We start from the raw sequence: 13,653 nt of genomic DNA, 5'->3' as shown, positions 1-13,653 counted from the left end.
CTATGGGGGTGTCCGGGGCATGCTTATGTGCTGTCACCAGCAGACAAACAGGGAATAGAATATGGGGGTTCCTTTCCTGCTCTCCCGCCATACTCAGGATACCCTACCATAAGTGATTTCCTCTCACTGACTTGCAGAAAATGTGTGAGATACCCAGCAAGCTAAGAAGGCAGTTTTGCTGGGTATCTCATACCCAAGGCTGGGGTTTGGGCGACCTGAGAGGTTAGCTCCTTAATCCTAGGATGGAAGGGAGAGCTTACATAGAAGCTTTTACTTGGAAGGTTTTGTATCTTAAGGTCAGACATAGCTATATTGCCAAGCCTAAATGCCATGTAGCCCAAGTAATAATTTGGATATTTGTTCTAAACCACTTGTGGTAGGTATTGGTCCCTCTGCAACTCAGCCATTAATTAAAAATTAGTTCTGAGCCTGAATTTTAAAAAGCCAAGTGTTGCCCCCAGCCCCCCCCCCGACACACACACCCAGATATGTACAGTACAAACCCCAGATAATTACAACAGCCAAAGAAGAGAGAAGGAAGTGAATTTCCCAACCAGAAGTGTAGGGAAATTCAGATGGCTTTCTTTTCTCCCAGCAGAGGAACAGAACTAAGGGCAGGAACCAGGAGTTGGTCCAGCAGCTATAGGAGGTGATGAGAGTAGGACCAGGGGTAGGAGTTGGGTCTGGTACCCCTCACCCTCTAATTGGGAGCCCAGGGAGAAGGACTGAAAAGAAGATGGGGGTGGAAAAGAATAAAGCCGGCTTCTGCTTCCCAGGGATGCAGAGATTGGGGCATGCTGTGTCTGCAGAAGCTCCTAGTCATTTCTGCCATAATTGTGAGAGAGAGGGGCAGCCCTCCCATAAGATTTTTCCCTTCCCGTATCACTTCCCTGAATCCCCTTCCTCTCCCCCCAGTACAGTTAAACCTCTCTCTAATTTGGAATGTTATATTTGAGAAGATGGCCACTGTGAATAAGTGACAAAACTGAATGACAGTGTCTATTTAATGAAATGCATGTCTTCAAAATATATACAGTAAGTAGAACTCGATGAACAAGGCTTTTTCCACTCCTCAGGGAGCATGCATTAATGAATAGATATGATTCAAAAGTCTGTTTTCTGGTATGGGTTAAATATCCCCTCCTACAGACATATTTCCACCACTAATTTGCTTAGTACACCTTTTCTTCACAGATAAAGGAAAACTCAAGCTCAGTTTTTGTTCAAATTACGAAGAAATTCCAAATCCACAGGGGTTTGGATTAATGAGGTTTTGCTGTACTGCCTCCCCTTATTCCTCAACATGAAGTTCCCCACCTAGGATTGGGGATGGGTGGGAGGGGGTTTCAAGAGGAGGAGGGTGGAATGGGCAGGAATATACATAGGTGAAGCCAGAGAAGGGTTAGGTTGGGGGTGCGGTGGGAACTTCCTGCTTTGATCTGGTTTCCTGGTGTGACACTCTGGGTTAAAGGCTTGAAGGCCCCTGTTAGGAGTCTAGGGGTGAGATTCTCTTCTCTCTGATCCCAGAGGACGTTAACTTCTACTGCAGGTGAGAAACAAAATAGGAGGATGGTGGGGACTGTCCTGGGAGGAGGAGGTGGTCCATGGCTTGTGGTGTGGGCTGGCTATAGGGGAGGCCACTGCTAGGGGACTGGCATCCAGGCCCCCTTGAAGCGTCTCAATAAGTCCGCGCTCTCCTTTTTGGTGTCTTGCAGGAGAGGCAGCTTCCCCCCTTGGGTCCAACAAACCCGCGTGTGACGCTGGCCCCACCGTGGAACGGCCTGGCCCCCCCAGCCCCACCACCCCCACCCCGGCTGCAGATTACGGAGAACGGCGAGTTCCGAAACACCGCAGACCACTAGCCCACCCAGCATCACAGACCTTCTCTTCCTTTCCTGTGCACCCCACCCTGTAACAGCACCAACCACCAGGACTGGACATCACCGAGGAACAGCGGGATTGCCTCCCCGAATGCCTCCCTGGGAGGCACACTGATTGCCCACCCCCCCCCACTGCACCATTTCCAGGAGGGAGAGCGGGGACCCTCAGCCGCCCCCTTTTCCTTCCCATTGGGGTGCTGCCCTCTCTTTGACCCCCAGGGACCCTTGCCCCAGGACACCGCCTACCCCACACAGACCCCTTCACTCCGGGGTGCTATCCCCATCCTCTGCCTCATCGTTCCCCTGAGCACTGGGGGACAGACCCTCACCCCCACCCTGGGGGTGTGGCACCTCCAAACTTTCAACTTCAGGGTGATTTTTTTAGCAGTAACCAGAGCTGACAATCTAACTCCCTCCACCGCCCCATTTTGGCCTCCCCTGCCCCCCTTGTTATGGGGAGGGGACCCCAGGTGAGGGGGCCCTATTACCCCTTGATTTCTCAGGAGCGTCTGGGGGGGCTCAGCACGCACAAACTCCTTCTCCTCCTACCCCTCTTAAATTTACTCCCTCCCCACCCAGAACCCAGATGGGGTGGAGGGGGCCACCGGGGCAGGGAGGGGGCGGCAAGGGGGGAATGGGAGTTGTCTCCCCTTCTCCCCACACCTGATCTGCTCTCGGCTGGTCCCAGAGCGGGGTGAGGGGGCTTATGCCCCCCCCTCCCCCAGTGTGTTGGGTGGGGTGGAATTGAGGTTAGGGTGAGGGGTCAGGGTTTAGGAGGGTGTGTATGTTGGGAGGACAGGCTAGTTGATCTGTCCTACTCTGACACACAGCCCCCCCCTGCCGCTCCCTTCTCTCTTCTTGGTCTCTACTCCCAGGGGGAGGGGGGAACTTACTCTAGGAAAAGCCATGTCTCTCTCCCCCGGGGTGGGGGGACCTGTGTTGGAGGAGGGGTGTTGGGGGACCCCCTTCCATGACTCTGTCCCCTGGGGGAGGTAGGACGGGGCTGGGCTTCCCTCTCATCCTCCCCCTCCCAATCTCCTTCCACCTCCCTCCCTCCCGCCAGCTCCACAATTTTTCGGTGTTTCTCTGTACATAGTTCTCTGGCGGGATAGGGGAGGTAGGATGGATGGGGTTTGGGGTGGGTAGGCCATGGGAGGGGAGAAGCCCCTCCTTGGCACCCCCTCTTCCCTGACTGCTGTCCCCTACCCAGCCTTGCTCCCTTCATCCTTTTGCGTTTGGTATTGAGACTCTCCTAGACTCTACTCTTTCTTTTGTATGGACAGTTTCCCTTCAGTCCCATCCCCCCACACATACACCCAGCCGGGGCCAAATTTATACTTATATAAAAGTTGTAAATATGTGAAATTTTATCCCTGTGCCCTTTCCCCACCTCAGGCCCTAGCCCTGGACCCTCCCCAACCTTCCTTCTCTCTTCTTTGGCTGTTGTAATTATCTGGGGTTTGTACTGTACATATCCGGGGTGTGTGTGTGTGGGCTGGGGGCAACCCTTCTGTACAGAGCTTCCTGGCCCCCTCCCCCCCCGCCCCTCTGCTTCCCTCCCCACCCACTACCTTAAGGGTAGGGAGATGCTCTTCCTACCTGTTTTATTTTGTTTTCTCGTTCTCCCTCCCCACCCCACTCCCAGCCTCATCTATCCCCCCCTCGCTGTCCCCTTTTCTCCACTCCCAGCCCCATTTCCTTTTTTTCTGGAGTGTGTGGTGAAACAGAAAAAAACATGTTTAATAAACGGAGATTGTTCTTTTATCGCTGTGCCGACTTTCTTAGGCAGGGCTCTCCAGACAGACCTGTACGGTGGTAAGATCTGCTTTCTGAAAGGAAGCTGACAGCCTGAGAGGAAAACCGTACATCCCCACCTGATGCCACACTCTCCTCATAAAATGTCACTCTCCCCTCCCAATGAGAGTTTTTATATTTTAGAGCAGGAGTTTTGCACTGGCCAAACTTCTCCAGTCTCTCCCTCCCCTCACCACTGTGTCACTTAGTCTGAGGCCAGGAACAGCGGCGTTATCTGATAAAAGAATTCATGTATATATCCACATTTATCTCTTTTAAAAATCACCTAGAAGTAAGGTTTCTTTAATTGCTGGTTAAAATGCTCCTGTGCAGAACAGAGGAAAGAACCTGCCTAGTTCCTTAGCAAATCTGAGATCCAGTCCCAGGTCCACTACTATTAACTGAGTGACGCTTCCAGCCCGTTTCCCCCGCCTGGAAACTGAGGACCGCAACCCCCATCCTCGCAGGGCCGGTGGGAGGACACAAGGTGATGTGGGCAAGTGCCAGGCCCACATGGTAAGTGCCCAACTAATCTTGCCCCTCTCAGGACCTACCGGGGGCGGGTGCTACACTTAATCACCGGGAAACGCAGCTTTCCGGGGCGGCTGACGGCCCGCCCCCTCCGACCGGTCTGTTCTCTCCTGGGACCTGGCTCTCGGTCCTCTGTAGCGGCGAGGACTTCGGCAGCTACCCCAGACGCCCGATACGCTGGCACCCTGAGCCAGCGCCCTCCTACTAGCACCGCCCTCCTCGTCTGCGGTAGCCAGTCAACACGAGGCTTGTAGGCTGCCCTTCCTCGATTGGCTACGCCTCTAGCTCCGCCCGCCGCACTTTGCGACGGCGTCCGGCGGGGAGGCGGCGGCTTCCGGCCTGGGACGGAGCTGTAGCGGCACTGTAGCTGCGAGGGCAGCGCCGCGTGTGTAACGGCGGGGGCGTGTCGGCGGGAAGGACAGCCGGGCCGGGACTCCCGGTGTCCGGGTGACCGCGGTTTCCCGGGAGCAGACCTCTGTGGGCACTGTGAGGCGGAACGGAGCGGCGGGGCAGGAGCTGTTCTGGGCAGGTGAAGACAGGCTCGTGGCTGAAGGACCTCCTTCGCATCTTCCACGGGGGCTGGAAGTTACAACCCCGGTTGGTGTTTGGTGGTGGTGGTGGTTTGTTTGTTTTTCTTTCTTGGTGTGCTGGACTGATTTGCAGAAACCGCCACTGACTTAAAAGTTTCCAGTTATTGCTCGTGGGGGGAGGGAGTTGTTTGAAGAGATGTGGCTCCCTTTATCCAGGGCTTCTGTGACCTCCATCTTTTTCCTTTGCAGCCTTCATCCCGCGTAGAGTCTACCCCCAGGCCCCTCTCCTCTTCCCAATTCTTCTCACCTTCGAGGAGGCCATGGAAACCCCAACGCCTTTGCCGCCCGTACCCGCCTCCCCGACCTGCAACCCAGCCCCACGGACAATCCAGATCGAGTTCCCGCAGCATAGCTCATCGCTACTGGAATCTCTGAACCGCCACAGGCTAGAGGGAAAGTTCTGTGATGTGTCCCTCCTGGTGCAGGGCCGGGAACTTAGGGCTCATAAAGCAGTGTTGGCTGCTGCCTCTCCTTACTTCCATGACAAGCTGCTTCTGGGGGATGCACCTCGTCTCACTCTGCCGAGTGTCATTGAAGCCGATGCCTTCGAAGGGCTGCTCCAGCTCATTTATTCAGGGCGTCTCCGCCTACCACTGGATGCCCTTCCTGCTCATCTCCTTGTGGCCAGTGGCCTTCAAATGTGGCAAGTAGTAGATCAGTGCTCAGAGATTCTTAGAGAATTAGAAACTTCAGGTGGTGGAATTTCAGCCCGTGGAGCAAACTCCTACCATGCCCTTCTTTCCACTACATCCTCTACAGGAGGCTGGTGCATTCGCTCTTCGCCTTTCCAGACTCCAGTACAGTCCTCTGCTTCCACTGAAAGCCCTGCTTCCACTGAGAGCCCTGTGGGAGGGGAGGGAAGTGAACTGGGAGAAGTGCTGCAAATTCAGGTAGAAGAAGAAGAGGAGGAGGAGGAAGAAGATGATGATGAGGACCAGGGGTCAGCCACACTCTCTCAGACTCCTCAGCCCCAGAGAGTATCAGGGGTTTTTCCCCGTCCTCATGGACCCCACCCACTGCCCGTGACTGCTACTCCCCGAAAGCTTCCAGAGGGTGAGAGTGCACCAGTTGAGCTTCCTGCCCCTCCTACTGCGCTGCCCCCTAAAATCTTCTACATTAAGCAGGAACCCTTCGAGCCTAAGGAGGAGATATCAGGAAGTGGAACTCAGCCTGGAGGAGCAAAGGAGGAAACCAAAGTGTTTTCTGGAGGGGACACTGAAGGGAATGGGGAGCTAGGGTTCTTGTTGCCTTCAGGGGCAGGGCCAACATCTGGGGGAGGGGGTCCATCCTGGAAACCAGTGGATCTTCATGGGAATGAAATCCTGTCAGGGGGAGGAGGACCTGGGGGAGCAGGCCAGGCTGTTCATGGGCCTGTGAAGCTAGGGGGGACACCCCCTGCAGATGGAAAACGCTTTGGTTGCCTGTGTGGGAAGCGGTTTGCAGTGAAGCCAAAGCGTGACCGGCACATCATGCTGACCTTCAGCCTTCGGCCTTTTGGCTGTGGCATCTGCAACAAGCGCTTCAAGCTGAAGCACCATCTGACAGAGCACATGAAGACCCATGCTGGAGCCCTGCATGCCTGTCCCCACTGTGGCCGTCGTTTCCGAGTCCATGCCTGTTTTCTCCGCCACCGGGACCTGTGCAAGGGCCAGGGCTGGGCCACTGCCCACTGGACTTACAAGTGACTGCTGAGGCTATATACTAGCTTCTAGAATGAAATAACCACTGCTGCTGATGGGTACTTTTCCCTCACTACCATGGCACACCAGTCATGGATCTTGTAATCATGCCAAGAGAATAGATACATTGATACATTATGGACCTCTTGTTTTAAGATATGGGCCTCTCAGCCTGGCAGATGTGGAAACTCAAATTTCTCATCCCACTCCAGGTTTTGGCTAGCCAACCCTGCAGGAAAGCAGTTTATAGGCCATTCATACTTAAGTTGATCACTTGCCCATGGTGGACATTTTTGTAGTGGTGATGTCCATTAAGGAAACCAGATTTTCAATTATTTAGTGAGAGAAGAATTAGAGCAAAAGACAGTGGTAAATGTTTTATTCCGTCTCCATGAGGAATTAAAGGAGTTGGTCTCCACCTACGGATACATTTGATTTAGAGCTTGAGTAATTCAGAGGCTAAGCTCTAAACTTTTTTCTCTCTCATTGCTGGAATGATTTAAGCAGAATTCCTTTTGTGTACTTTTAAAATTGTATCTTTCCAGGAGCCCCTCAGATTGTACCTTGCTTTCTCACCAGTAGACACCTTTCCAACACTTTTTTAATGTTGTAGTTGAGCACTTTAACAAGTTGAGCATTCCATGTTTCATTCTTAGAACCTTCTTTAATAGAGGGTATTCCCTCAACAGCCTGTGCCTCTGGTCTACCTTTGACCACCACTGGTAACTCATATATTGGTCACAATGACTGGAATGTGACTAGTGATCTCAGGAGATGGCACTGTCCTAAAGTGCTCTCAGGGTGGCACCACTGCTCTCTGAACAAGTTGCCTTGGTCAGAGGGACTCAGGTTTGGGACAGCACAAGCTGAAGGCTGGCGAGTAACTTGCATAATAGGACCATACCTCTTCCTTTCCCATCCCACCCACATATGATAGACAGCCCCTCTGTGGAGATACGGAGGGGATAGATATTGGAATTGGGTGTGGGACTTGCAGTTACTTAAAATTTTTGAATAAACTGTGCCCTGAAACCTAAACTGATAGTGGACTGGATTGAGTAATTTGTGTGGGGGAGAGAGTGAGAACGGAGCTGCAGAGCCTTGGATGTGTTCCTTAGGTGGCTAGGTTATGTTGATGGGGAAGGAATGGGATGGTTTCACACTGGTGCCAAGAACACTCTTCTGGACTTAGGCCCTAACCTGTTACCTGATAACCTTGAGTAGGTTGCCTTACTTTTTTTTTTTTTTTTTTTTTTTTGAGGCAGAGTCTCACTCTGTCCCCCAGGCTGGAGTGCAGTGGCACAATCGCGGGCTCACTGCAACCTCTGCCTCCCGTGTCCAAGCGATTGTCCTGCCTCAGCCTCCTGAGTAGCTGGGGTTACAGGCACCCGCCACCACGCCTGGCTAATTTTTTTGTATTTTTAGTAGAGATGGGGTTTCACCGGGTTAGCCAGGATGGTCTCGATCTCCTGACCTCATGATCTGCCCGCCTCAGCCTCCCAAAGTGCTGGGATTACAGGCATGAGCTATTGCGCCTGTTCTGCCTTACCTTTTAAAATCTAAACTAGCACTTTTTTTGGTAGGGTGGTGTGGACCACCTAACTGGTTTTGTTTTCCTTTTTAGAAGAGGTTGGCACATATTATCTTTTTATTATTATTTGTTTATTTACTTTTTGAGATGGAGTTTTGCTCTGTCGCCTAGGCTGGAGTACAGTGATATGATCTTGGCTCACTGCAACCTCTGCCTCCTGGGTTCAAGCGATTCTCCTGCCTAAGCCTCCCAAGTAGCTGGGACTACAGGTGTGTGCCACCACACCTGGCTAATTTTGTATTTTTAGGAGAGACAGGGTTTCACCATGTTAGCCAGGCTGGTCTTGAACTCCAGACCTCAGGTGATCTGCCCACCTGGGCCTCCCAAAGTGCTGCGATTACAGGCCTGAGCCACTGCACCCAGTCTATTATTATTTTAGAGACAAAGTCTCACCATGTTGCCCAGGCTGGTCTTGAACTCCTGAGCTCAAGTGATACTTCTGCCTTAGCTGCCCAAAGTGCTGGGATTACAGGCCTGAGCCACTGCACCTGGCTGGTTCACATGATCTTTATAATATTCCCCAACTTCCTGTATTCTGTATGTTTGGATGGTTGTTCTACAAACATTCAGTACAAAGCACTATGCTAGACCCTGATTAATACACTGCCCTCAAAGGGTTCACAGGTATTACCAAAGATAGACAAGCTATTACAATGTGATAGGATAAGTTGATGATAGTGGGCAGTACAAACCGCTTGAATGCCACAAAGAAAGCTAAGTAAAGACCTTTTCTCGGTCAGCAGAGGTTTCACAAACACAACTTCCATGTGCCACAGTATGGTCATGGGTGTGGGTGGCTGAACTGACATGGAGATGGTAAACAGAGGAGTTGAAGTGAGAAGTATAGGGCCAGGGGTGATAGCCTTCCCCAAAGTTTGTTTCTGAAAGTTACGAGGTATGGCGCTCAGAAGGGTCTGAAAAATGTGACTGTGGCTAAGAAGGTAAATTCTAGCTGGGATTTGTCAGCGTCTCAAAAGAGCCACGCCATAATCCCATCCCCATGATAAGGACTGTGAACATATTGGGAAAGGGGATGAGGAGGGGTCAACCTATCTTGGATCTGCTACAGTCCCATCCATCAGCTATTCTTGACACATATTCTATGGGTGGCTATATCCATTGGCCAGGATCCTTTGGTTGCAAGCACTGGAAGCTGGTTCTGGCTAACCTCATCAGAAGAGGAATTTATGGCAGGATGTGGGGTGGCTCCTGGAATTGAAAGAAGGGCCAAAGGACCAGCCATCAGAAGGATAAGACCTGGGTCAGCGTCGGGGATCCATGGAGCAGGAACTCCAAGGCATACGGTTTGGGATGATGACCCATTCTTGTTTCTTGTGTCACTCATCTCAAGATAAAATTTCCCAGGGAAAGAACTTAAGCCTCATGACCACCCTCTAGCCAGAGCACCTTGATGATATAGTCCCTCAAGATGGCAACAAAGTGGGCATGAAATCCTCAAAGGCAATTGAAGTCCTAGGACAGAAAAGTGGAGAATGGGTTCTGGCCAGGCCACAGCAACAGAGACACACTGGACAATCTCCATATGTTACACATTTTGGGATCCCAAAGCCTCAGGTATACTTGCTACTTAATGGGTGCTGAAGTTGCCCAACTTCCACCTCTGCCTGCTGGATGTAAGGCAGAATTGTTTCCTGACTCTCCTTAATACCCATGACACTTTGTCCTTACTGGTATCAAACCAATTACAATAGCTTGTTAGAGTTTTGTTTTTGTTTGTAGGTATTATACAGAAAACAAGTGCAGAAATTAAAGATTTTGGTTTACACAAATAAACTTGTTACCTCTCTGCCTCTGTTCTTCAGAAGATGCAGTGGAGGAGATGTCCAATCTGTTGTCAAAGGATAGCCCCATTCCCAGAGCCTTTGCTCTTTTAATTATCACCTCTCTCCTTTATCTTTACCCTCTCTGTCTCTGAAGTTCCTCATTACGTTTAACCGTGCTCATAGGGTAGTGAGAATTAATACATGTAAAATACTTAGAACAGTGCCTTGCACACAGTAATCACTCAGTAAGTGTTAGCTGTTATTATGAGTGAGACCAGTAGTCATCAGTTCCCCACACCTTTACTGCGATCAGTTCTCCCAGGGAGGGATCACGTTCATAATAAAGAAAATTGCAAGATGGGGGAAATAAGAGCTATCAGAGCACATAGCAGAGGTCCTAGCCTGACCTAATAATTGGGAGATTTCTAGATGAAATGGAAACATTTCTAGTGAAGGGGTAAAATATTTTCAACAAAATTAGAAATGAGGCACATAGTATTTAGTAAGGATTACATATTATCATTATCATTACCTATCTCATAAATGCTACAGTTCTTCAGGGTCCTTTATGCCCTCTTCTAAATTTACACACTCTTGGGGTGATTTTTTTTTTCCCCTATGCAGAACTCATGTTGAAATTCCTGGGTGACTTTATCCACTCTTCCGAGTTGAACCATTTAAATAGTGATGACCTTTAATTTAATGTATTTCTTTAAATTTTATTATTATCATTATTATTATTTGAGACAGAGTCTTGCCCTGTTGCCCATGCTGGTGTGCAATGGTGCCATCTCACCTCACTGTAACTTCCACCTCCTAGATTCAAGCGATTCTCCTGCCTCAGCCTCCCGAATAGCTGGGATTATAGGTGCCTGCCACCACGCCTGGCTAATTTTTGTATTTTTAGTAAAGACGGAGTTTCACCATGTTGGCCAGGCCGGTCTCGAACTCCTGCCCTCAGGTGATCTGTCTGCCTCGTCCTTCCAAAGTGCTGGGATTACAGGCATGAGCCACTACACTCAGCCAACCTTTAATTTTATACCTCTAGTTTTACTGGGCCCCAAACCCACTTGGATTTCTTCCTTCTTTCCTTTCTTTTTTCAACAATGAATGCCTGCTGTATACCAGACACTGAAGAAAAGAGCAGAAGGCATCATAGGGGCTTGAACTCTGGATGATGTCTTTAAGAGACAAGACGTTTAAACCAGCCATATGCCATAGACATCTCAAGCTCAACATGTCTAAAGTACTCCACCCCACCTCTAGCCAGCTCTCCTCTGTTGTTTCCAGATTTGGTAATGGTTCCATCATCAACCCAAATGCCCAAGGTTTAAACCTGGGAGGGTTCCTTGCCAGCAGCTCTCTCACCTCCCATACCTGTCCTACCAAAGCTATCTCCTAAATATTTCACATTGATGCACTCCTTACCCACTTCTGCCACTACAACCTCCTAACTGGTTCTTTGTCTCCTGTCTTGCTTCCCTCTGTATTTCACCCTATGCACTAGGACCAGAGTAATCTTTCTAAAGCAAAAATTAATGTTTCACCACTCTCCAGCTTAAACCTTTCATTGGCTTCCTCTTGCTCTTTCATGAGGTCCGAGTGATCTGGTCCCAGTTACTGGTCCCAGGCTTTGGCTTTTCCTGCTTCTCATGCTCATCTCTCTACCTAGTATAGTTTCCCGTCAGTGGAATAATTCCTGCTCTTCAGATACTGGTTTAAACCTCACTTCATCTAGAAATCTTGACCATGGGACCAGGGTAGGACCTCTGCTATGTGCTCTGATAGCTCTTGATTCCCCATATTTTTCAATTTCCTTTATTCAATAAGTAATTGCATTTGGAAGGGGGTGTGAGTCGAAAGCCTATCTATTGGGTACTCCACTCAGTATCTGAGTGCCATATACCCATGTAACAAACCTGCATATGTACCCCCTCTATCTAAAATGAAAGTTTAGGCTGTTCTGCCTATGGAATAGCCCTGCTCTGTCTATGGAGCAGCCATTAAAATAAAAAATAAAAGTTGAGAAAAAACATACATGCCAACTATCTAGTGTTACTCATGTGTGGGCACTGCTCTAGGCACAATGATCAGTCCCTGTTCTTTTTATTTATTAATTTATTATTATTATTATTTGAGACAGAGTCTCGCTTTGTTGCCCAGGCTGGAGTGCAATGGCGCCATCGAGGCTCACTGCAACCTCCGCCTCCCAGGTTCAAGCAATTCTCCTGCCTCAGCCTCCTGAGTAGCTGGGATTACAGGCATGTGCCACCATGCCCAGCTAATTTTTGTATTTTCTTTTTTTTTTTTTTTTTTTTTTTGAGACGGAGTCTCGCTCTATCGCCCAGGCTGGAGTGCAGTGGCCGGATCTCGGCTCACTGCAAGCTCTGCCTCCCGGGTTTACGCCATTCTCCTGCCTCAGCCTCCCGAGTAGCTGGGACTACAGGCGCCCGCCACCTCGCCCGGCTAGTTTTTTGTATTTTTTTAGTAGAGACGGGGTTTCACCGTGTTAGCCAGGATGGTCTCGATCTCCTGACCTCGTGATCCACCCGTCTCGGCCTCCCAAAGTGCTGGGATTACAGGCTTGAGCCACCGCGCCCGGCTAATTTTTGTATTTTTAGTAGGACAGGGATTCACCATTTTGGCCAGGCTGGACTCAAACTCCTGACCTCAAGTGATCCACCTGCCTCAGCCTTCCAAAGTGCTGGGATTACAGGCATGAGCCACCACACTCGGCCATATTTATTATTTTTTAATTGAGGTGGGGTCCAGCCATGCTCCCCAGGCTGGTCTCAAACTCCTGGGCTACTCAGGCGATCTGCCTGCCTTGGCCTCCCAAAGTACTGGGATTATAAATGTAAGCCACTATGCCCGGGCAGTGCCTGTTCTCATAAGCTTACACTGCAGTGCTGTAAATGAAATAAACTAGATAAGGAGGAGAGTAACAGAAAAGGAGGGCATACTATATACATTAATCTAATATTCAAAGGGGAAATAAAGGCCCAGACATGCAAAGAAAAGGGAGAAGCTGGTTTACTAAAGTGTTTAACAGATGCACAAGCCAAGAAAGACAAAAAGAATGGTTTGCTTAACAAGGAGACCAGTGGACCTAGAGCTACAGGGAAAGAGGGAAAAGATGTGGTTGAAGAGGTAGGATGCTGCTGGGTCATATAGAGCCTTTGACATCATGATAAAGAATTTGGCTTTGGAAGTGCAATGGGAAGGCAATAAAAAGTTTTAAGTAGGGGAGTAATAATCTTTTAACATTTTAGAGAGACTCCTTCTAGCTAGAGTGAATATTGGCTCATTAGGGGGCAAGGGTGAAAGTGGGGAGACCAATCAGACCATTTTAGTAGTGCAAACAAGAGATGGGTCAAGGCAGCAGATAGGCAGAGAAGTAGATGAATTAAAGCTACTGTATTTGGAGGCAGAGCTGACAGGATATTCCGATGAATTAATATAGAGATTGTGGGAAAGTTAAAAAAAAAAAAAAAGATCTGTAAAGTTTTGGCTTGAGGAATTGAATTAGAGGTAATTTAATGAGTGGAAGACAGGAATAAAAGAACTTCAGAGTGGATCAAGAGTTTTGTATAGGCCAGGCATAGTGGCTTATGACTGTAATCCTAGCACTTTGGGAGGTCAAAATGGGTAGACAACTTGAGGTCAGGAGTTCAAGACCAGCCTGTCCAACATGGTGAAACCCCGTCTCTACTAAAAATACAAAAATTAGCTGGGCATGGTGGTGGGTGCCTGTAATCCCAGCTACTCGGGAGGCTGAGGCAGGAGAATCACTTGAACTGGGGA

General features: G+C 49.5%; 2 protein-coding genes across 24 annotated transcripts in view; both read left to right on the top strand.

Moving 5' to 3' along the window:
- Positions 1-3,644, top strand: part of SYNGAP1 (synaptic Ras GTPase activating protein 1) — a 33,472-nt gene extending 29,828 nt beyond the window's left edge. For 10 of the 22 annotated variants that reach the window (XR_012433901.1, XR_012433900.1, XR_010586441.2 and 7 more), the window contains one exon: positions 1,716-3,644. Coding sequence is in view for 14 of the 22 variants with exons in the window: in XM_074038366.1 (XP_073894467.1) it covers positions 1,716-1,862 (147 nt within the window). In the remaining 8 variants the exon portion in view is untranslated. Of the gene's footprint in view, positions 1-915; positions 1,010-1,715 lie in introns of those variants that run through there. The other 12 variants (XM_065544150.1, XM_065544149.1, XM_065544148.1 and 9 more) reach the window with 3 other exon arrangements.
- Positions 3,645-4,534: 890 nt separating this feature from the next.
- Positions 4,535-7,512, top strand: ZBTB9 (zinc finger and BTB domain containing 9). Of its 2 annotated transcripts, none has more exons than XM_005553287.3 (2): positions 4,535-4,734; positions 4,985-7,512. In XM_005553287.3, the coding sequence occupies exon 2, from the start codon at positions 5,056-5,058 to the stop codon at positions 6,478-6,480; it is 1,425 nt and encodes a 474-aa protein (XP_005553344.1). In that variant the 5' UTR covers positions 4,535-4,734; positions 4,985-5,055; the 3' UTR covers positions 6,481-7,512. The 2 variants fall into 2 exon arrangements, with proteins under 2 accessions (XP_005553344.1, XP_005553343.1); XM_005553286.4 differs by having other exon boundaries at positions 4,535-4,802.
- The last annotated feature ends 6,141 nt before the right edge of the window (positions 7,513-13,653 follow it).

Source organism: Macaca fascicularis, chromosome 4 (genome assembly GCF_037993035.2).
Source record: "Macaca fascicularis isolate 582-1 chromosome 4, T2T-MFA8v1.1".
NCBI classification, from domain to species: Eukaryota; Metazoa; Chordata; class Mammalia; order Primates; family Cercopithecidae; genus Macaca; species Macaca fascicularis.
The sequence above is the reverse complement of the archived record's forward strand: the minus strand, read 5'-3'. Positions and strand labels throughout refer to the sequence as shown.

Excerpts from the sequence above, each read along its gene's own strand:
- ZBTB9 (XM_005553287.3), top strand. The coding sequence starts at position 5,056 with ATGGAAACCCCAACGCCTTTGCCGCCCGTACCCGCCTCCCCGACCTGC.